Below are 22,681 nucleotides of genomic sequence, written 5' to 3'. Positions count from 1 at the left end.
TTTCCTCCGGGTGCTCCGGTTTCCTCCCACATCCCAAAGGCTCACGCAGCGGTAGAAACACATCGGGGTTTCTAGGTTAATTGGCCTGGTGCGCAGGGAGTGGAGGCGCTCGTGGGATAACATGGAACTGGTGATCGCTGCTCGGCGCGGTCTCTAAATCTAAACTCTAAATCTATTATGCCTAAAAAGCAAAATCATTATACAGTCAACCTGTTGGAGATTCTTTGAGCCACGACACAAACCCATGTCACAGTCCTGATCGCTGAATCAGAAGGACGTTTCTATTCGGATGATGGACACAAAATGCTGGAGTAACTCAGCGGGACAGGCAGCATCTTTTAGATGGCAAACAGACAAGCCTGGGAGGCACGGTGGCGTAGCGGTAGAGTTGCTGCCTCACAGCGCCAGAGACCCGGGTTCGATCCTGACTGCGGGCGCTGTCTGTACGGAGTTTGTACGTTCTCCCCGTGACCCTTGGGCTTTCTCCGAGATCTTCAGTTTCCTCCCACACTCCAAAGACGTACAGGTTTGTAGGTTAATCGGCTTGGTATAAATGTAAATTGTCCCTAGCGTGTGTAGGATAGATTTTTAGATTTAGATTTAGATTTTTAGATTTAGAGATACAGCGCGGAAACAGGCCCTTCGGCCCATCGAGTCCGCGCCGACCAGCGATCCCCGCACATTAACACTATCCTACACCCACTAGGGACAATCTTTACATTTGCCCAGCCAATTAACCTACATACCTGCACGTCTTTGGAGTGCGGGAGGAAACCGAAGATCTCGGAGAAAACCCACGCAGGTCACGGGGAGAACGTACAAACACCGTACAGACGGCGCCCGTAGTCGGGATCAAACCTGAGTCTCCGGCGCTGCATTCGCTGTAAGGCGGCAACTCTACCGCTGCGCCACCGTGCCGAGCGTTAATGTGCGGGGATCGCTGGTCGGCGCGGACTCGGTGGGCCGAAGGGCCTGTTTACGCGCTCCATCATCCCTAAACTAAACTCTAATTAATCCCTGGAGAGAAGGAATGGGTGTCGCTTCACCACAAGACGTTTCTTCAGACTGAGAGGGAGACGAGAGATATGGAAGGGCAAGGTGTGGAAACACAGATCAAAGGGGACGATGATGCGGAAAGGGGGGGGATGTAGAATGGTCCATTGTTAACTGATGGGAACGTGGCAACAAGGCACACAATCAGTAATATTTAATCAGGAGGACAGTGGAAATGTTCAAGCACCATCTTGTGCCGTCGGTAATGAAAGATATCGCACAGAGTCACATCAAACCCATGAAGGAAGTGTGAGGAAGAACTACTTATGAAGAGGAAGGAACTGCAGGTGCTGGTTTACACCGAGGATAGACACAAAATGCTGGAGTAACTCAGCAAGATGGCAGCAGCAGCACTAGGGTGACGTTTCGGGTCGAGACCCTTCTTCAGACTGAGCTAAGAAAGAACTGCAGATGCTGGTTGTCTGAAGAAGGGTCTCGATCCAAAACGTCACCTATTCCTTTTCTCCAGTGTCTATCTTCAATATTTCTTGTGGGTTCCACATTGACAGGTACCTCTGACGACGGCCCCAGGGTACAGGCAGCGATACTGTTGACTCCAGTAGGCAGCGATGCGGGTCCCTTCAGGCAGCAACCTCACGGAGGAAAGCTTCACATCGATGATCTGTGGCAGAGAGAGAGAGAGAGAGAGAGAGAGAGAGAGAGAGAGAGAGAGAGAGAGAGAGAGAGAGAGAGAGAGAGAGAGAGAGAGAGAGAGAGAGAGAGAGAGAGAGAGAGAGAGAGAGAGAGAGAGATCAGGAAGGAAACGAGATGCAAAATTAAAAGCCAAGTGTCAATTTCCGATCCTTTCAGGATGTGGCGCGGGGACACTTTGCGGCTTTGTCGGCGCCCTTCGTGTGGCGACTCTTTGCATACCTTGGGTGTGCCGGTGATCCTCAAACCTACGATGGAGGGGTTCCGTTCCGAGAAACCCATCGCAAACCGAAAATATCGTAAGCGGAAACGCATTTAATACGCCTGGTGACATGGCCGGAAGCGCGGGGCGGGTCCTGTACAGACGCTGCCCGTCTTACCGCGCTTCCACCTGCGATAATGGACTTCGCAAACGGCAGCGACCGCCGCTCACTTCCAGCTACGTGATCAGGCGTATTCAATGCATTCCCACTTAAAGATATTTTCAGTTTGCAATGAGTTTCTCGGAACATAACCTCCACCGTAAGCTTGAGGAGCACTTGTACAAGCAAAGAATTTCACCGTGACTCTTCACATGTGACAAGATCATAAGGTCATCAGTGATAGGAGGAGAATTAAGCCATTCGGCCCATCAGGTCTACTCCGCCATTCAATCATGCCTGATCTATCTCTCCCTCCTAATCCCATTCTCCTGCCTTCTCCCCATAACCTCTGACAACCCGCACTGATCAAAAATCTATCTATCGCTGCTTTAAAACTATCCACTGACTTGACCTCCACAGCCTTCTGTAGCAAAGAATTCCACAGATTCACCACCCTCTGACTGATGAAAACCCTCCTCATCTCCTGCCTAAAAGAACATCCTTTAATTCTGAGGCTGTGGCCTCTGGTCCTAGACTCTCCCACTAGTGGAAACATCCTCTCCACATCCACTCTATCCAGGCCTTTCACTATTCTATACGTTTCAATGAGGTCCCCCCTCATTCTTATGAACTCCAGCGAATACAGGCCCAGTGCCGTCAAATAATAATAAAGTGTCAATCAATCAATCAATCAATCAATCAATCAATCGATCGATCGATCGATCGATCGATCGATCGATCGATCAATCAATCAATCAATCAATCAATCAATCAATCAATCATTCAATCAATCAATCAATCAATCAATCAATCAATCAATCAATCAATCAATCAATCAATCAATCAATCAATCAATCAATCAATCAATCAATCAATCAATTAAGTCATTCATTCATTCAGTTCAAGGAAATAACAGGCACATTTTGGGAGCATTTAAAAAAAAATTGGCATAATAGTTTGTGAGATACAGCATGAAAACAGGCCATTCGGCCCACCGAGTCCATGCCGACCATCCATCACCCAATTTCAGATCCTTTCAGGTCCGGCAAACAACAGGCATCCTGTTGGGAGCCAATTGTATTGGGATTAATGAGCTCAGAATGTGAAAGAACAAAGCACTTTTGAAATTAATCTACACTAGTCCCACCTGCCCGCGTTTGGCCCATATCCCTGCAAACCTGTCCTATCCATGTACCTGTCTAACTGTTTCTTAAACGTTGGGATAGTCCCAGCCTCAACTACCTCCTCTGGCAGCTTGTTCCATACACCCACCACCCTCTGTGTGCAAAACGTTACCCCTCGGTTTCTTATTAAATCTTTTCCTCTTCACCTTAAACCTATGTCCTCTGGTCCACGATTCCCCTACTCTGGGCAAGAGACTCTGTGCGTCTACCCGATCTATTCCTCTGATGGTTTTGGACACCTCTATAAGATCACCCCTCATCCTCCTGCACTCATTGGGTTTTACAGAAAGAATCAGACACGTTGTCTGATTTAGTTTAGTTTAGAGATGAAAGAGCGCGTAAAAAGGCCCACCGAGACCAGCGATCCCCACACACTAACACTAACCTACACACACTAGGGACAAGTTACAATTTTACCAAGCCAATTAACCTACAAACCTGCACGTCTTTGGAGTGTGGGAGCGAACCAGAGCACCCGGAGAAAACCCAGGCAGGTCACGGGGAGAGCGTGCAAACTCCGTGCAGACAGCGCCCGTAGTCAGGATGAAACCCTGGTCACTGGCACTGTGATGCAGCAACTCTACCGCTGCATCGCCCAGGGACCTGGTTGGGTCTCTGCTGACTGACCCGCTGAGTTACTCCAGCACTTTGCGTGTGTGTTGCTGAGTTACTCCAGCACTTTGTGTTTTGCTGAGTTACTCCAGCACTTTGTGTTTTGCTGAGTTACTCCAGTACTTTGTGTGTGTGTGTGTTGCTGAGTTACTCCAGCACTTTGCGTGTGTTGTGCTGAGTTACTCCAGCACTTTGTGTGTGTGTGTGTGTTGCTGAGTTACTCCAGCACTTTGCGTGTGTGTTGCTGAGTTACTCCAGCACTTTGCGTGTGTGTTGTGCTGAGTTACTCCAGCACTTTATGTGTGTGTGTGTGTTGCTGAGTTACTCTAGCACTCTGTGTGTGTGTGTGTGTGTGTGTGTTGCTGAGTTACTCCAGCACTTTGTGTGTGTGTTGCTGAGTTACTCCAGTACTGTGTGTGTGTTGCTGAGTTACTCCAGTACTGTGTGTGTTGCTGAGTTACTCCAGCACTCTGTGTGTGTGTTGCCGAGTTACTCCAGCACTCTGTGTGTGTGTGTGTTGCTGAGTTACTCCAGTACTGTGTGTGTGTTGCTGAGTTACTCCAGCACTCTGTGTGTGTGTGTTGCCGAGTTACTCCAGCACTTTGTGTGTGTGTGTGTTGCTGAGTTACTCCAGTACTGTGTGTGTGTTGCTGAGTTACTCCAGCACTCTGTGTGTGTGTGTGTGTTGCCGAGTTACTCCAGCACTTTGCGTGTTTCGCTGCAGATTCCAGCGTCTAGCAGTTGCTTGGGTCTTTTATTGGCGCGTGGGGAAGGTGGACAAACCACTCACCGCTTCTTGAAGGAGCTGTTCCAATGAGTAGATGTGAGGACGGTTGCCCCTCTCTCCCTCCACCACCACCCGGTAGCTGGAACAAGAATGGACACACTCAGGCAAATGCTCCAGAGACTTGACACATTCCAAACCTCCACATCTTATTTCACCACAAAGCAGAAGGACTTCAGACTGAGTCTGAGGAAGGGTCTCGGCCCGAAACGTCACCCGTTCCTTCTCTCCAGAGACGCTGCCTGTCACGCCGAGTTACTCCAGCACTTTGTGCCTTTCTTCGATTTAAACCAGCGTCTGCAATTCCTTCCTGCACATCCTATCCACTTTCCCTATCGGAGGCACGGTGGCGCAGCGGTAGCCCATTACTGCAAATATGGTCTGACCAGTGCCTTATAGAGCCTTAGCATTACATCCCTATTTTTACAGTATATTCTAGCTTCTCGAATTAAATGGCAGCATTACATTTCAGTTTAGTTTATTGTCAGGTGTACCGAGGTACAGTGAAAAGCTTTTGTGGCGTGCTACCCAGTCAGCGGAAAGACAGTACATGATTACAACCATTTTACAGTGGATAGATACATGATAAGGGAATAACGTTTAGTGCAAGGTAAAGCCAGCAAAGTCCGATCAAAGGATAGTCCGAGGGTCACCAAAGAGGTGGATAGTAGTTCAGCACTGCTCTCTGGTTGTGGTAGGGTGCCTTCCTCACTAACGGTGGCGAGCTGCAAATTATTTGATGCGGGAAAAATATTCCCAATGTTGGGGGAGACCAGAACCAGGGGCCACAGAGTCTAAGAGTAAAGGGGAGGCCATTTAAAACCGAGGTGAGAAGAAACTTTTTCACCCAGAGAGTTGTGAATTTGTGGAATTCTCTGCCAATGGAGGCCAATTCACTGGATGAATTTGAAAGAGAGTTAGATAGAGCTCTAGGGGCTAGCGGAATCAGGGGGTATGGGGAGAAGGCAGGCACGGGTTACTGATTGTGGATGATCAGCCATGATCACAATGAATGGCGGTGCTGGCTCGAAGGGCCAAATGGCCTCCTCCTGCACCTATTTTCTATGTTTCTATGCTTCTATTATTATTGACACTGGTTAGCTCTGATTTGATGAGATTTGCTATTCACATGCCCAAAAGCACGATATGTGAACTACCTGCCCAACCCAATTAAGTTAGAAGTTAATTATTAGCATTGACGAGATGAACTGTATCTTTTGGAGCGAGAACAAGCAGTCATTGTGTGCGTTGGGCTCAGTATTAGTGCCCATCAGGCATGTGATTGCAGCGTGGCCTCTTAGGTTACCACGGAACAATGGTGCTTCTGAAACCAAGAGACACAACACACACAACTCAGCCTCTCCCAACCTCACCACGAACTCAAGGCACCCACAAAGTAGTGCTGGAGTAACTCAGCGGGTCAGGCAGCATCTCTGGAGAAAAAGGTCATAGGTGACCTTTGGGTCAAGACCCTTCTTCAGACTTCAGAGATGCTGCTTGACCCGCTGAGTTATTCCTGCACTTTGTGTCTATTTTCGGAGTGTTCCAGCACCTGCAGTTCCTTCCCACCCCTTGTGAACTTCATACGTTATGAAGGATCAGAATTGGGCTTGGTACGTATGTAGAAGATTGTCTCTAGTGTGGGATGGTGTAAACGTGTGGGGATCGCTGGTCGGTGCAGGCTCGGTGCAGGGCCGAAGGGCCTGTTTCCGCGCTGTATCTCGAAACTAAAACGAAACTAAAACAGGGCACAGCTAGGAGAACGTCTTCAAAGTAGGCATACCTTGCCAAGTAAACCAAGCCCATACCTTGCCAAGTAAACCAAGCCCATACCTTGCCAAGTAAACCAAGCCCATACCTTGCCAAGTAAACCAAGCCCATACCTTGCCAAATAAACCAAGTCCAGGCCTGTTTGCGGGCTGTATTTCTAAACTCAACTAAACTACACCTGCGTGGGGTTTCTCCGGGTGCTCCGGTTTCCTCCCACATTCAGCACTTAGAGATAAAACTCGTTCCCAGGTCATAACGTGATAGGAGTAGAATTGGGCCATTGGGCCCATCAAGTCTACTCTGCCATTCAATCATGGCTGATCTATCTCTCCCTCCTAACCCCATTCTCCTGCCTTCTCCCCATCACCCCTGACACCCGTACTGATCAAGATTCTGTCCATCATAGACTTAAAAATATCCATTGACTTGGCCTCCACAACCTTCAGTGGCACAGAATTCCACAGATTCACCACCCTCTGACTAATGTTTACTTTGGTTGAGAGATACCGCACAGAAACAGGCCCTTTGTCCGACCAAGTCCACACTGACCATCGATCACCCGTTCACAGTCGTTCTATGGTGTCTCTGTGTCTCTGTGACTCTGTGTCTCTGACTCTGACTCTGTGACTCTGTGACTAAAGGCATGTTGTCTGGTTTGAGAGGCCCTCGCTGTGTGGGGGACGGGGACTTACATGTCAGGAGAGTGGACCGTCTTCACGTAGCCAGCGTAGAGGAGCTTGTCATCCATTGGGATCAGCACCCGGAGCCCATCCTTCAGCTCATCCTTGTCGATCACACAGGAGCGCGGGGCTGTGGGAAGAGAAGGAAACCTCCAGAAACTGCCTGGACCGTGAACGCGCGCATTAGTGTAGTTTAGAGATACAGCGCGGAAACAGGCCCTTCGGCCCATCGGGTCCGCGCCGCCCAGCGATCCCCGCACACTAACACTATCCCACAAACACAGTTTTTACATTTACCCAACAATTAACCCACAAACCTGCACGTCTTTGCATTCCCACACGCACTCCATCAAAACTCCTGTTTAAGACACGCTTCCCAAAATCTCCAAGTTTAAAATAAAAAAACATTTTACAATAATGCTAGGCCCTCCATTATTGGAGGTTTTAGTGTTTTATAAAATTGTTCCTCTTTTTATGTATTTGTTCAGTTACCGGATTGCCATCAACATAAGTTATAGGTGAGTCAGAGTGGATATGCTTTTATCATAAGGTCATAAATAGGTGATTGGAGCAGAATTAGGCCATTCGGCCCATCAAGTCTACTCTGCCATTCAATCATGGCTGATCTATCTCTCTCTCCCTCCTAACCCCATTCTCCTGCCTTCTCCCCGTAAACCCTGATATCCATTTGAGTGCCCTGACCAATTTCGATAGAATCATTGAATATTTGTGTAGGGAGGAACTGCAGATGCTGGTTTACACCGAAGGTAAGACACAAAATGCTGGAGTAACTCAGCGGGACAGGCAGCATCTCTGGAGAGAAGGAATGGGTGATGGTTCAGCCAGCACTAGCAAGGCTTTTCGCTATACCTCACCACACGTGACAATAAACTAAACTAAACTAAACTTGATTGAAATGATTGAAAGATACAGCATGGAAACAGGCCCTTCGGCCCACCCAGTCCATGCCGACCATCGATCCCCCCGTTCACACCAGTTCTATGTTATAGCACTTCCTCATCCATTTCAATACACAGTTTACAGGGTGCAAATTAACCTACAAACCCACACGACTTTGGGATGTGGGAGGAAACCAGAACACCCGGAGGAAACCCACGTGGTCACAAGGAGAACGTGCAAACACCACTCCCGAGGTCAGAATCGAACTCAGTCCCCCCCCCCCCCCCCCCGGGACAGCAGCAAACAGCCACGCAAGGCAGTACTTAATGAGGAAACAAAATACTGCAGATGCTGGTTAGTGCACAGAAAGGGCACAGAGTGCTGGAGTAACTCAGCGGGTCAGGCAGCATCTGTGGAGAACACGGATAGGTGACGTTTCACAGAGTGCTGGAGTAACTCAGTGGGTCAGGCAGCATCTGTGGAGAACACGGATAGGTGACGTTTCACAGAGTGCTGGAGTAACTCAGCGGGTCAGGCAGCATCTGTGGAGAACACGGATAGGTGACGTTTCACAGAGTGCTGGAGTAACTCAGCGGGTCAGGCAGCATCTGTGGAGAACATGGATAGGTGACGTTTCACAGAGTGCTGGAGTAACTCAGTGGGTCAGGCAGCATCTGTGGAGAACACGGATAGGTGACGATTTGGGTCAGGCCATTTCAGACTGATTGTAGGGGGGGAGGAGAAAGCTGGAAAAGGGAGAGAGGCAGGACAAAGCGTGGCAGGTAATAGGTCGACACGGGCAAGGGCGGTGGTTTGATAGGCAGATGGTTGGTATAAAAGCCAGAGATAAGAGCAGAAGGTGTGAGACAGGTTTGACAAGTGGCGGATTGTGAAGCCAGAGGGAGGAAAGTGGCAGGAAAGGGGGGGGGGGAGGGGTTGGAGGGGAGATGGAGGTGTGAGTCCAGGCGGCACACAGGGGGGAGCGAGGGGGGGGGAAATAAATGTGGGGGAGAAAGGGGAGGGATCGGGGGGTTGGGGAGGGTAGTTAGAGGGAGTGGCAGAGAATTCCACAAATTCACAACTCTCTGGGTGAAAATGTTTTTTCTCACCTCAGCTTTAAATGGCCTCCCCTTTATTCTTAGACTGTGTGGCCCCTGGTTCTGGACTCCCCCAACATTGGGAACATTTTTCCTACATCAAGCTCGTCCAGTCCTTTTATAATTTCATACGTCTCTATAAGATCCCCTCTCAGCCTTCTGAATAGTGAATGGGAAGGGGAAGGGGAAAGGGAAGGGGAAAGGGAAAGGGAAGGGGAAGGGGAAGTGGAAGGGGAAGGGGAAAGGGAAGGGGAAGGGGAAGTGGAAGGGGAATGGGAAAGGGAAGGGGAAGTGGAAGGGGAAGGGGAAGGGGAAGGGGAAGTGGAAGGGGAAGGGGAAGGGGAAGGGGAAGGGGAAGGGGAAGGGGAAGGGGAAGGGGAAGGAGAAGTGGAAGGGGAAAGGGAAAGGGAAAGGGAAGGGGAAAGGGAAGGGGAAGGGGAAGGGGAAGGGGAAGTGGAGTTAAAGTAGTTGGCAACCACTGGGAGACCCAGCGGGTCTTGGCGGGCGGAGAGTAGGCGTTTGGAGAACCTGTCTCCGAGTGTGTGCTTGGTCTTGCCGATGTACGGGAGGCCTCACCTGCGATTCTACACACGGAGCCTCAGCAGACACAGAGTGACGGGGTTTGGTACCAACCTGGGCTGGCAGGCCGCTCAACCAGCATGCAGAGCGGAAGGTTCTCATCTTCAGAGAAGCTGCTGTCCTGATTCTGCTCAAAGTCCTCGTCTGCCGCCATGCTCTCCATCAGTTTACTGACGGCACCTCCCTTACAGCGACCCTGCTGGAGGCACAAGGCAGTAGGTCAGCACAAAGCCAATGCCCACACTTTAGGATGTTTCATGTGTAGGGGAAAAAAAACTGCAGACGCTGGTTTAAATCGAAGGTAGGCGCAAGATGCTGGAGTAACGCAGCGGGCCAGGCAGCGTCTCCGGAGAGAAGGAATGGGCGACGTTTCGGAACCCGAAACGTCGCCCATTCCTTCTCTCCAGAGATGCTGCCTGACCCGTTGAGTTACTCCAGCATCTTGTGTCTACCTTAGGATGTTTCATGTTGAATATTAACACATTGGGTGCTACAAAGCAGCTACTTTTTCTATCCAACCTTCTTTTTTCAGTTTAGATTTTGTCACGTGTACTGAGGTACAGTGAAAAGCTTTTTATTGCGCGCTACCCAGTCAGCGGAAAGACAATGCATGATTACAATCGAGCCAGTTTACAGATACGTGATAAGGGAATAACGTTTCGTGCAAGGTAAAGCCGGCAAAGTCCGATCAAGGATAGTCCGAGGGTCACCAAAGAGGTAGATAGTAGTTCAGCACTGCTCCCTGGTTGTGGTACGATGGTTCAGATGTAGATGGGACAGGATGGTTGACTTGGGAGAGAAACACAAAGTGCTGGAGTAACTCAGTGGTATCTCTGGAGAACATGGATGGGTGACGTATCGGGTCGAGACCCTTCTTCAGACTGAGTTACTCCAGCACTTTGTGTCCTTTTGTGTATTAGCCAGCACGCGAGGTTCTTTGTTTCTACAAAGTGCTGGAGTTGCTCAGCAGGTCAGACAGCATCGATGGAAGGGCCGAATGGCCTCCTCCTGCACCTATTGTCTATTGTCTATAGGCCATGTTCCGGGTCGTGATCTTCGGCATGGGCGTGGCGGGTGTAAGGGCAGATTTCAGCGCTGTACAACTCAACGACCCGGGTGCAGCGGGTAGAGCCGCTGCCTTACAGCGCCATAGGCCCGGCTTCGACCCTGACCACGGGAGCTGTCTGTACGGAGTCTGTTCGTTCTCCCCGTGGCCTGCATGGGTTTTCTCCGGGTGCTCCGGTTTCCTCCCACACTCCAAAGACGCACAGTTTTGTGGGCCAATTGGCTTCGGTAAAATTGTAAACTGCCCCGTGTGTGTGTAGGATAGTGTAAGCGTGCGGGGATCGCTGGTCGGCGCGGACTCGGTGGGGTGAAGGGTCTGTTTCTGCGCGGTATCTCTAAACAAACATATAAACAGAGACTCTGGGGCATAAGAAAATAACTGCAGATGCTGGTACAAATCGAAGGTATTTATTCACAAAATGCTGGAGTAACTCAGCAGGTCAGGCAGCATCTCGGGAGAGAAGGAATGGGTGACGTTTCGGGTCGAGACCCTTCTTCAGACTGATGTCAGGGGGGCGGGACAAAGGAAGGATATAGATGGAGACAGGAAGATAGAGGGAGATCTGGGAAGAGGGAGGGGAAGAGAGGGACAGAGGAACTATCTAAAGTTGGAGAAGTCGATGTTCATACCGCTGGGCTGTAAGCTGAAATATGAGGTGCTGTTCCTCCAATTTCCGGTGGGCCTCACTATTGAACTGGAGGAGGCCCATGACAGAAAGGTCAGACTGGGAGTGGGAGGGAGAGTTGAAGTGCTCAGCCACCGGGAGATCAGTTTGGTTCAGCGAAGCGATCGCCGAGCCTGCGCTTGGTTTTGACGATGTAAATAACTCTGGGGCATAAGACGCACTGCAGCGGGGCGTGGGGGGGTGGGACGGGGCGGGGCGTGGGGGACGGGGCGGGGCCCATTACCTCCTTTTTGCTATCCTTGGCCTTCACCTTGAGCTTGGTCTTCTTGCAGGGGCTGGCACTGCGGAGGACGGTGGCCCTCGGCTCAGGCTCGCTGCTCCCACTCTGAGCCAGCGACAAGTCGGGGGACTGCACCTCTTTACCTTTCTTCCTCTGCAAGTGGCAAAGACAGCATTGAATCAACAAACGCGCCCCCTCTCACCGGCCCCTGGCAGACTCCCTCTTTCCAAGCCCAATTTGGAATAAGTTCATCAGTGGGACAGAGCAGAATTAGGCCACTCGGCCCGTCAAGTCTACTCTGCCATTCAATCATGGCTGATCTCCCTTTCCCTCTCAACCCCATGGCTTGGATAGGGAGATGGTAATTGTCCCCAGTGCGTAGGGTAGTGCTGTTGTACGGGATGGTCGCTGGTCGGCACGGACTCGATGGGCCAAAGGGCCTGTTTCTACGCCGTATCTTTAGTTTAGTTTACGTATGAATCTTTTTAGTTTAGAGATACCTTCGATTTGTACCAGCATCTGCAGTTATTTCCCTATACTTCTTAGTTTAGAGATACAGTGCGGAAACAGGTCCACCAAGCCCGCATCGACCAGCGATCCCTGCACATTAACACTATTTTTACACACACGAGGGGACAATTTACAATCTTTACCGAAGCCAAATTAACCTGCAGAAACCTGCACGTCTTTGGAGCGTGGGAGGAAACCGGAGCACCCGGAAAAAGCCCAGGCAGGTGAGGGGGAGAGCGCACAAACTCCGTACAGACAAGCCCCCGTAGTCGGGTACAGACCCGGGTGTCGGACGCTAGGCCGCACTACCAGCTGTGCCACCGTGCTGCCAAAGGCAAATCTTTTGCAAAATGCACAGCAGACATTGGGGGGTCTTATTCCACATTCTCCACTGGTTTTCAACGGCCGCCCTTGCAAGGGGAGTTCGACAAAGAGGGCAGCTTTCAAACCGTGGCTGGGGACAGGATCTCACAACATATCCAGTGAGACACATCCCTCCCTCCCTCCCTCCCTCCCTCCCTCCCACCCTCCCACCCTCCCTCCCTCCCTCCCTCCCTCCCTCCCTCCCTCCCTCCCTCCCTCCCTGCCTGCCTCTTGTGTTGGAAAGAACTGCAGATGCTGGTTTAAGTGGAAGGTAGACACGAAATGCCAGAGTAACACAGCGGGTCGGGGCGGCATCTCGGGAGAGAAGGAATGGGTGACGTTTCCGGTCGAGACCAAGAAACGTCACCCATTCCTTCATCTCCCAAGATGCCGCCCGACCCGCTGAGTTACTCCAGCATTTCGTCTCGGTCTCCCTCCCTCCCTCCCTCCCTCCCTCCCCCTCCCCTCTTTGCGAGGCAGCAGCTCTACCCGCTGCGCCGCCGTGCCGAGAGCAGACCGCACTGAGAGAGAGAGAGAGAGAGAGCGTGTCGGGGTGGGAGTGGGGTTTGAAATCGCCACCTTGCTCTTGGCTTTGGCCGCGTCTTTCCTGGGGCTGAGGGCCGAGACCCTCGCGCATCTGCTGGCTTTGATGGCGGGGGCGCTGCTGGGGAGGGCCGTTGCCGGGGAGGGCGTGGCGGTGGTGGCGGCGGCGGCGTTGGCGATGGCGGCGTTGGCCGAGGCGGAGGCGTCGTTCAGGAAGATCCTCTCGCTCCTTCGGCGCCGGCTCCAGCCATCGTCGTCGCTGGCCTCGGCGCCAAAGTCGAAGGTGAACTCGCGCGGGGACTTCAGCTTGGCCTTCTCCTTCCTCCCCTTCTCGGCCCCCCGCTGCGTGTCCAGGCTGGGCTGCTCGCTCCTGGTCACCCCCGGCTCCTGCGGGCACCTCATCCCCCGGGGCAACGGCGGCAGCTTCTGCTTGATCTTGATCTCACTCTCAGAGTCCGTGTACTCAAACTCCGTGCCTAAACACACAACAAATAAACCCGTCAGACCGGCAGTTTCACGGATTTACAGTCAGAGAGCAGGCGTTCCCACCTTTCACGTCCCATTCACCCCATGCAACTTTTCGAAAGTAAATTTACCCCCCAGCCTACTTTGTTCAGCAATTTGAGTTTACACTTCTACCCTAATAAAGCAACCGACAGAGGGGAAATTAGAAATTATTGTTTTTAACATTATTCAAATAACAATAATAATAGCACTCTGTCCCTTTACCTCCCCCCTCAACTCCATCCAAGGACCCAAACAGTCTTTCCAGGTGAGACAGAGGTTCACCTGCACCTTCTCCAACCTCATCTATTGCATTCGCTGCTCTAGATACCAACTTCTTTACATCGGCCAAACCAAGCGCAGGCTCGGCGATCGCTTCGCTCAACACCTTCCCTCGGTCTGCCTCAACCAACCTGATCTCCCGGTGGCTGAGCACATCAACTCCCCCTCCCACTCCCAGTCCGACCTTTCTGTCATGGGCCTCCTCCAGTGCCATAGTGAGGCCCACCGCAAATTGGAGGAACAGCAAGCACCTCATATTTCGCCTGGGCAGCTTGCAGCCCAGCGGTATAAACATTGACTTCTCCAACTTTAGATAGTTCCTCTGTCCCTCTCTTCCCCTCCCCCTTTCCCAGATCTCCCTCTATCTTCCTGTCTCCACCTATGTCCTTCCTTTGTCCCGCCCCCCTGACATCAGTCTGAAGAAGGGTCTCGACCCGAAACGTCACCCATTCCTTCTCTCCTGAGATGCTGCCTGACCCGCTGAGTTACTCCAGCATTTTGTGAATAAATAGCACATAACAATGTTACTTCACTTATTTATGAACAACTAATGATGAACAGATACCGATATACCAGAACCAAACAGTCAGTCAATGAGAACTCTTTAAACAACATTTCTACCTCTGAACTAAATACTTTTTTTTTGGAATTGTAATTGAAAAAAAAAGTACCAATCCAGAATCAACAAATGTATCCCCTGGGTAGGCAAAACGTACCCGCTGGGGGTAAATCTACCCCAGGTTGGGAACCCCTGTCCTAGAGTGATGCAGTGTGGAATCAGATCCCCCAGCCCAACTCGCCCACACCGGCCAACATGTCCCAGCTACACTAGTCCAACTTGCCTGCGCTTGGTCCATATCCCTCCAAACCCGTCCTATCCATGTGACCTGTCCTGCTGTTTCTTAAACGTTGGGATAGTCCCTGCCTTCTGTAACAGGCCAATGCTGTGCAGTTAGACAACCAACCATGTGTTCATTGATATCACAGTTGCACCTCTTGTAGGGGACCTGACCACTAAAGCACGGTGCTCCAAGGTGAAGGGGGAACGATTCTATAGGAACCTGAGGAGTAACTTTTTAACGCAAAGGGCGGCGGGTGTATGGAACGAGCTGCTGGAGGACGAAGTTGAGGCAGGGACTTTCGCGACGTTTAAGAAGCAATTAGACAGGTACATGGGATAGTTACAGTTTAGTTTATGGTCACGTGGTCCAAGGTACAGCGAACAGCTTTTGTTCCCTGCTAACCAGTCAGTGGAAAGAAAATACATGATTACAATCGAGCCATTTACAGGGTACAGATACATGATAAGGGAATAACATTTAGTGCAAGGTAAAGCCAGCAAAGCCCAATCAAGGCTAGTCCAAGGGTCACCAATGAGTTAGATGGTAGCTCAGCACTGCCCTCTGGTTGAGGTCCTGAACTGCTATCTAACTCATGGGACAGGTTTAGAGGGGGTTATGGGCCAAACGCAGGCAGGTGGAACTAGGTGGGCCGAAGGGCCTGTTTCCATGCGGTATTCCTCTCAATGACTCTTACACTCACCAGCCGCCTTGCACCACTCACCCATCAAGCTTTGTCGTTCTTCTTTCTTCCTGGCTTTCTGCTTGGCCTCCAGTTGCACGATGGACAGAGGCGGGGTCATGACGGGACTGGGCATGGCGCTGGCTGCGAAGCGGGCTAGCAGGCCCAAGCCACTCTCCTCCAACACCAGCGAGGACACACTATCACTGCAGTCCTTCCTATAATCCTCCTCTTCAGAGGTGTAATCTACATTGAAAAAAGTGGCAAGTTACTGGCAGCAAAGCTATCATTAACATGGTGGGTTGAAAGTACTGGAGAATGAATCCTCTTTTCAGTCTCTCTGTGATCAATTAGTCATCCTTTTTTAAAACCGGAGGTGAAACGTCAAATGTATGGGCAGTAATTCTGAAGATGGTCGGTCGGGGTTTTTTGTTTTTGAGGTGTTGTACATTCTAATTCCCCACTGAACTACACGAACAGGTTTAGTTTAGATTAGTGATACAGCGCGGAAACAGGCCCTTCGGCCCACCGAGTCCGTGCCGACCAGCGGTCCCTGTGCATTAACACTTTCCTACACACACACACACACACACACACACACTAGGGACAATTTACACGTTAAACCAAGCCAATTAACCTACAAACCGGCACGTCTTTGGAGTGCGGGAGGAAACCGGAGCACCCGGAGAAAACCCACGCAGGTCACGAGGAGAACGTATAAACAAACTCCGTACAGACAAGCACCTGCGGGCCAGGATGCAACCTGGGTCTCTGGCGCTGTAAACGCTGTAAAGCAGCAACTCTACCGCTGCGCCACCGTGCCACCTTGTACTGACACGTTTAAGGTTAAGGCCTTGTCTGTTTGCACTGGAAATGTTTAGTGGATGGTGTTACTGCCAATTCAAGGGTCCCTGAAGATGAAACCCATCGTATATCATGAGACGTAAATATGAACAGGGTCATTGATACTTTAAGGTACAGCCAGGTACAACGAGGATTCTGGAGGGGTGGAATAAATATTATCCATCCCTCTGTCTGATACAGAACTGGTGATTGGAATGGAAGGTACCCCCAAATCAAAATCTGCTTGCCAACATTCTCCACTCCTTAAAACCCACATTTCCGACATACAAACTTCACAGTACAGAAATATAAAAGAGGCCAGAAATTAAATAACTTTGTGTGATGGAATGCCATAATGCAAATGTTATTTAGTCCTCGGACTATTGGAGAGCTTCTGCCCTTTAGTCCAAGGATTAAATTTACAGAAGTGTTTTACATTACCATCAACAATCTTCGACTCACATTCAATGCATTTTTAAAAAATATAAATATATATTTGCACCACTTTTTCAAATCAAATTTTTTATTTATTTTTAAAATCGGTCGACACAGCAATTTTTGGTGTTTTTGCTTTGAAACGTTACAGATAGTTTAGACCTACGAAACAGTGCAAGATTGGTTAGGGAGGAGAGCGAAGATAGGTGGACCACTACAGTTAGCAACACCTTTATTACTTAAACGAGGAATGGAGCAGTATAAGTATGTTAAGCAGAGAAAGCTGTCTTCTGGGCACTTATGAGAGAGAGAGAAAATAAAAAACACTTCATAGCTTATTGGTAAAAGCAAGCAAGCCTACCATTCACAAAGGAGGCTGTGTGTAGGCAGACTGCGAACAGCTTTGGGTCTTTTTGGTTGTCATAGTAACAATTTCATCTCATCACCAAAAATAAGTATAAAACTCCGTCTTCTAATTAGAACAGTTTTTTTTAAGAAAGGGGGGATATTCGCCAATACATTGAAGAATTTTTAATTTTTAAAAAAATATGCTGGTACATTGGAACAGTTTTTTTTTTAAAGAAAGGGGGGATATTCGCCAATACATTGGAGAATTTTTTGATTTTAAAATAAAATATGCTGGTACAACTTTATTGAGAACAGATAGGAAAGTAATAATGACAAGTCAAGAGATCAGCGGTCACATTGAAAAAAATAGAAGTGGTTTTCCTACCGACATAACCAAAGTTCAAGCTTCTGCCATGGCAACGTGGGCCCTACTGTGCAGGCATCTGCCTTACTCCCAGCCACTCACTTTGCTTCTTACTGCAGCACGCGTACAAAGCAAGGTACCGATAGACAATCAAGCACCATGGATAAAGGGTCAAAAGTGGAGGGGTGAGAAGCAACTGGAAGGAGAAAGCAAGCATTCTAGAAAAGCCAGTTATTGTTTTAGTACTGAGATTAGAGGGGGATGGAAAAAGCCGTAAAGAAACCTATTACCCAAATATCCCTTAAAGGCAATTAGTAACATATCTCTGCCCTTTCAATGACAGTGGGCACCCTTCTCTGGAGACATTTCCAAAAAAAAAAAGATAATTTTTTTTTCCTCAAGAAAGCAACTTCACTCTCTCAGTGTAACATTGCCAATTCAATGCAAAGCCAGTGACTCTACTCCGCTGTTGCTTGTGTTGTCGACTTTTAAAAAACATCATCCTGCCAAAACCAAGGTAGAATGTGTTCAACTCCGAATCCGTTATGGCCCCAATTGCATGATCTCACTGGCCTGTGTCGATCCACGTGCGCGCGCACGCACACGCACACGCATGGTGCGGGTGTTTCCCTGACACAGACCAGCAGAGACGATCAATTATTTGCCTCGGCAAGGACACTGCCTTGCACAGAGTCCATTGGTTTTGCTGGTCGCTGCAAGGCGCTTTAATGCGATCCAAGCAGTCACGGATTTTTGACACATTGTCGACGGCAAAAGCAGGAGTAGGAATGAGAGGAGGCCACTGGATTATTGACCACTGGCATTGCTTCCTCGGTGAAGGTTCAAGAATAGTTCACATCCCAAATATGTTTTCTAAAGAAAAAAAGATTCAGCCACTCTCACAGAACTGTAGCATACAATTTTGTTCAAATGGATGAGCAAAAGATTTGGATTTGACTTGCTTCTTTAAGGAATATTCTCACCTTGATTTAATATTTTAATGTTTCCAAAACCAATCAATCAATGTCATATTATTCAAAATTTGTCAATTAATTGATCAACCCTAGTCTTATTACTCAATATCTATCAATCAATCAATCAATCAATCAATCAATCAATCAATCAATCAATCAATCAATCAATCAATCAATCAATCAATCAATCAATCAATCAATCAATCAATCAATCAATCAATCAATCAATCAATCAATCAATCAATCAATCAATCAATCAATCAATCAATCAATCAATCAATCAATCAATCAATCAATCAATCAATCAATCAATCAATCAATCAATCAATCAATCAATCAATCAATCAATCAACCAATCAACCAACCAATCAACCAATCAATCAAGGTCCTATTATTCAATATTACTCAATTAATCTATCAATGCTAGACTTAGTATTTAATACTAGTTAATCAATACTGGTCCTATTATTCAATATTAGTCAATCAATCTATCAATGCTAGTCTTAGTATTTAATACTAGTCAATCAATCAATCAATCAATACTGGTTGTATTATTCAATATTAGTCAATCGATCTATCAATGCTCGTCTTAGTATTTAATACTAGTCAATCAACCAATACTGGTCATATTATTCAATATTAGTCAATCAATCTATCAATGCTCATCTTAGTATTTAATACTAGTCAATCAATCAATACTGGTCATATTATTCAATATTAGTCAATCAATCTATCAATGCTCGTCAGTATTTAATACTAGTCAATCAATCAATCGATCAATGCTAGTCCTGATTTTAGTTCAGGATGGTCTTTAGGTGCAGTTACGTTTAACACAAATTGTCACTTTATTCACTGCCTTAAACCAGCGTCGCAAATCGTAACCTTTTGCTCGGCCAAGCTGAAATGTCCAGCCAACACTCTCGTTGAACATTGCCATTTGTAAAAACAAAAAAAAACAAAATGGCTTCCGGCAATGGGTTCTAGCCTTCTGAGGATTTCAATTGGTTGCTTGCTGTTACGTCTCCACCTAGTCCTAATGCAAGTCCAGTTCTGTGAATTCCGGTCTTTGCGGCCACCGTGTGGATACAAAAGGTGCACCTTTCTCTCTCCCCCTCCCCATAACAATAACGCCCTCCGGTTCCCATTCAACTGGACTGGCCTCATTAACACAGAAGGGACCTGTCTTCCGGAAACAAACCAAACAAAAAAAAGTTCGGATAAAACTGAGTGTGTAAATGAGCAGGAGTATTTACCCTCTGGTGCAGAGTAGAGTGGGCCAAAATACACACAAACAAAATGGGCAGTCAATCATTTAGATTTGCCATTTAAAAAAAATATTTTAAAAACCCACTAGCCCCCAAATCTCCCTTGGTGTGATACTATTTAAACAACAGAGCTTTAAGATATTAATACAGTTAACACATTTATTTCTTTAAATTATCATGTACAGAATTTTTTTTTGTTTAAAAAAAAACCAGTGCACATCTTTTCCAAACTTATCAAGGGGGCGGGAGGAGGGGGTGGAAGGTGAATATCAGGTAACTCCTTTCAAACTGTGACGTTATTTAACAATGGGTGGGACAGTTGTCTCAAAATACATCATTGGCCCATCAAAATTAATCTGGTTAATTTTTAACTTTTTAAAAATCTGTTAATTGGCCTTTTCGGAAACCTGCCGGCAAGAGCAAAGCTTCGAAAATATCTGGCACACAGATATCTGGCACACAATTGGCCGGTTAAAAAAGGACAGGGGGGCAATTTAAAACTGGGGGTACCTTGCACAGTGAACAGATTCTGGCTACACTCCAACTGTCCAACCCCATGTATACTGAACGCAAACCAAAGATTAAAACACCCCACAAAACGCCACTATTGACTTGAAGCGTCCCAAACCCTTTCAAATTGGTTAAAGCTATTGATTAGATATTTCATAGGGTTTCGACCAAAAATCATTTTCTCCTGTTTACAAGTCCCCACCCAACACTACACAATCCCCTGCCCTTCTAACGTTGAGGGCATTCACTGACCATTTCATCACAAGCAGTCTTGTCCTACGTCTATCAGCCCAAGCAGAAAATACCGGTTGTCTTCAGAGGAGAAGATTTAACCTCAGGTGCTTCTGAACGTTTTGTGGTTTCGGGATTGGGAGGGGGGGGTAAAAAAATTAAAAACGGTAAAAACAGAAAATGAAGAAATGGAGGGGGAGGGAGGGGGGGGGGGGGAACAAAAAGGAATATTGAAATGATGGTGGATATTCAAGGATGTATTAGAGACTAGAGGAGGCAATATCAGCAAGCGTCTAAGAAACAGAAACAAAGATAACCAACTACATTGCTGCGATCCCTAACACAACAGCCTGACACGAGAAGGGATATCTGAATAATAGAGTGTTCTATTGCAAGTTGGAATGAAGTGAAATGCCCTTTGGTCTATTAGCAGGAGACTATATTTAAAAAAAATGTAAAGCAGATGCAAAGCAAGAGAGACAAAGCACGCTCATTTAGTTAAAAAAGAAATTAACATGTTTAATTCAGCTTCAGCACCAAATTGCAGTACAAACATTGGGAGAACACACACACACGCACACGCACACAAAGTATTCAATTTACAATTCCAGTGGTTCACTGCGGCCTCTCAAGAGGCCAATGCCAAGGAAGGAAGAAAAGGACTTAGGAATTAGCCGATTAGATACAGGCTCTAAAAGAGCCAATATTTAATACATCATCACACAGTTAGAAAAGGGCGGCCTACACCACCAAATTCCAGATGGTCGCTACTTAGCACCATCATATTCTTTCAACACCTGAGGTTTACTTCTATTAACCTTGATTGAATGAGTCCTCCGAGCTGTCGGTGTAGGAGGTCCGAGCCTCGGCCTCGGCCAGCAGTAAGGCAAAGTGCTTGAGTTTTTTCTTGTCAAGGGCCCGCTGCGTCGGCACAGTCCCGGCGGGAGCAAGTCTCTTGGACTGCTTGATGCTGCTGCCGCTGCCCAGCGAAGCCATGCTCTTCTTCGACACCAGGCCGAAGAGGGTGGGCGCCTTCAGCCTGGGGCCGCCCGGTCGCTCGGCCGGGCCCGAGGAGGACCGCAGGGGCCACTCTCTCTTGCACAGCTCCTCCGCGTCCTCATCCTCCGACTCGGTATCTGCGGCGGCAAAGGTAGCAAGCACTCAGGGTCACCGCTCCACAGTCACGCGCATCACTGCTCCACAGTCACTCAGCGTCACCGCTCCACAGTCACGCGTGTCACCGCTCCACAGTCACGAGCGTCACCGCTCCACAGTCACGAGCGTCACCGCTCCACAGTCACGAGCGTCACCGCTCACAATCACGCGCGTCACCGCTCCAGTCACGCGCGTCACCGCTCCACAGTCACGAGCGTCACCGCTCCACAGTCACGAGCGTCACCGCTCCACAGTCACGAGCGTCACCGCTCCACAGTCACGAGCGTCACCACTCCACAGTCACGCGCGGTGCGCAGCAGCAAAGCAAACAGGGACATCAGACGCCACGTCACCGCACAGGAGCCTCGCCAACTGGACGGGACATCCCGAACTTTGGGCTGAGTTGGTCTGTCCATCTACCTCTTTGGTGACCCTCGGACTATCCTTGATCAGACTTTCCTGGCGTTACCTTGCCTAAACGTTATTCCCCTTACCACGTGTCCACACACTGTAAACGGCTCGATTGTAATAGACAATAGGTGCAGGAATAAGCCATTCGGCCCTTCGAGCCAGCACCGCCATTCACTGTGATCATGGCTGATCATCCACAATCAGTACCCCGTTCCTGCCTTCTCCCCATACCCCCTGACTCCGCTATCATTAAGAGCTCTATATAGCTCTCTCGTGAAAGCATCCAGAGAATTGGCCTCCACTGCCTTCTGAGGCAGAGAATTGCACAGATTCACAACCCTCTGGGTGTAATCATGTGTTGTCTTTCTGTTGACTGGTGAGCACTCAACAAAAGCATTTCACTGTACCTCGGTGCAGGTGACAATAAACTGAACTGAAGATAAAAGGAACCTTATGCGACTAGACAAACACACAGAACAAGCACATTGGCAATGCATCAACTTAAGACCGGCTCAGACACAACGAATGAATCCCTGATGCTTGGGCTGGATTCTCATCTCGTTGTCCAACTGAGAGAGACAAGCCAATCAACCTTTTCTTCAATAGGGCGTTTAGAATCATGGAGTCATAGAGTGATACAGGGTGGAACCAGGCCCTTCGGCCTAACTTGCCCACACCGGCCAACATGCCCCAGCTACACTAGTCCAACCTGCCCCCCGTTTGGTCTGTCATCCCTCCAAACCTGTCCTATCCATGTGGGGCATTTCTGAGGAAATGAA

At 48.6% G+C, this 22,681-nt stretch overlaps 1 protein-coding gene across 5 annotated transcripts in view; it reads right to left on the bottom strand.

The window, feature by feature from the left end:
* Positions 1 to 22,681, bottom strand: part of tnrc18 (trinucleotide repeat containing 18) — a 168,694-nt gene that overhangs the window by 19,265 nt on the left and 126,748 nt on the right. For 4 of the 5 annotated variants that reach the window (XM_078417645.1, XM_078417649.1, XM_078417646.1 and 1 more), the window contains exons 15-22: positions 21,155 to 21,472; positions 15,409 to 15,612; positions 13,096 to 13,535; positions 11,647 to 11,796; positions 9,727 to 9,871; positions 7,109 to 7,226; positions 4,653 to 4,728; positions 1,567 to 1,675 (exon numbers count right to left, since the gene is read on the bottom strand). In XM_078417645.1, the coding sequence (XP_078273771.1) occupies positions 1,567 to 1,675; positions 4,653 to 4,728; positions 7,109 to 7,226; positions 9,727 to 9,871; positions 11,647 to 11,796; positions 13,096 to 13,535; positions 15,409 to 15,612; positions 21,155 to 21,472 (1,560 nt within the window). The remainder of the gene's footprint in view (positions 1 to 1,566; positions 1,676 to 4,652; positions 4,729 to 7,108; positions 7,227 to 9,726; positions 9,872 to 11,646; positions 11,797 to 13,095; positions 13,536 to 15,408; positions 15,613 to 21,154; positions 21,473 to 22,681) is intronic. The other variant, XM_078417648.1, reaches the window with a different exon arrangement.

Source organism: Rhinoraja longicauda, chromosome 21 (genome assembly GCF_053455715.1).
Source record: "Rhinoraja longicauda isolate Sanriku21f chromosome 21, sRhiLon1.1, whole genome shotgun sequence".
NCBI classification, from domain to species: domain Eukaryota; kingdom Metazoa; phylum Chordata; class Chondrichthyes; order Rajiformes; family Arhynchobatidae; genus Rhinoraja; species Rhinoraja longicauda.
Note: the sequence above shows the minus strand (reverse complement) of the source record. Positions and strands in the feature narration are given on the sequence as shown.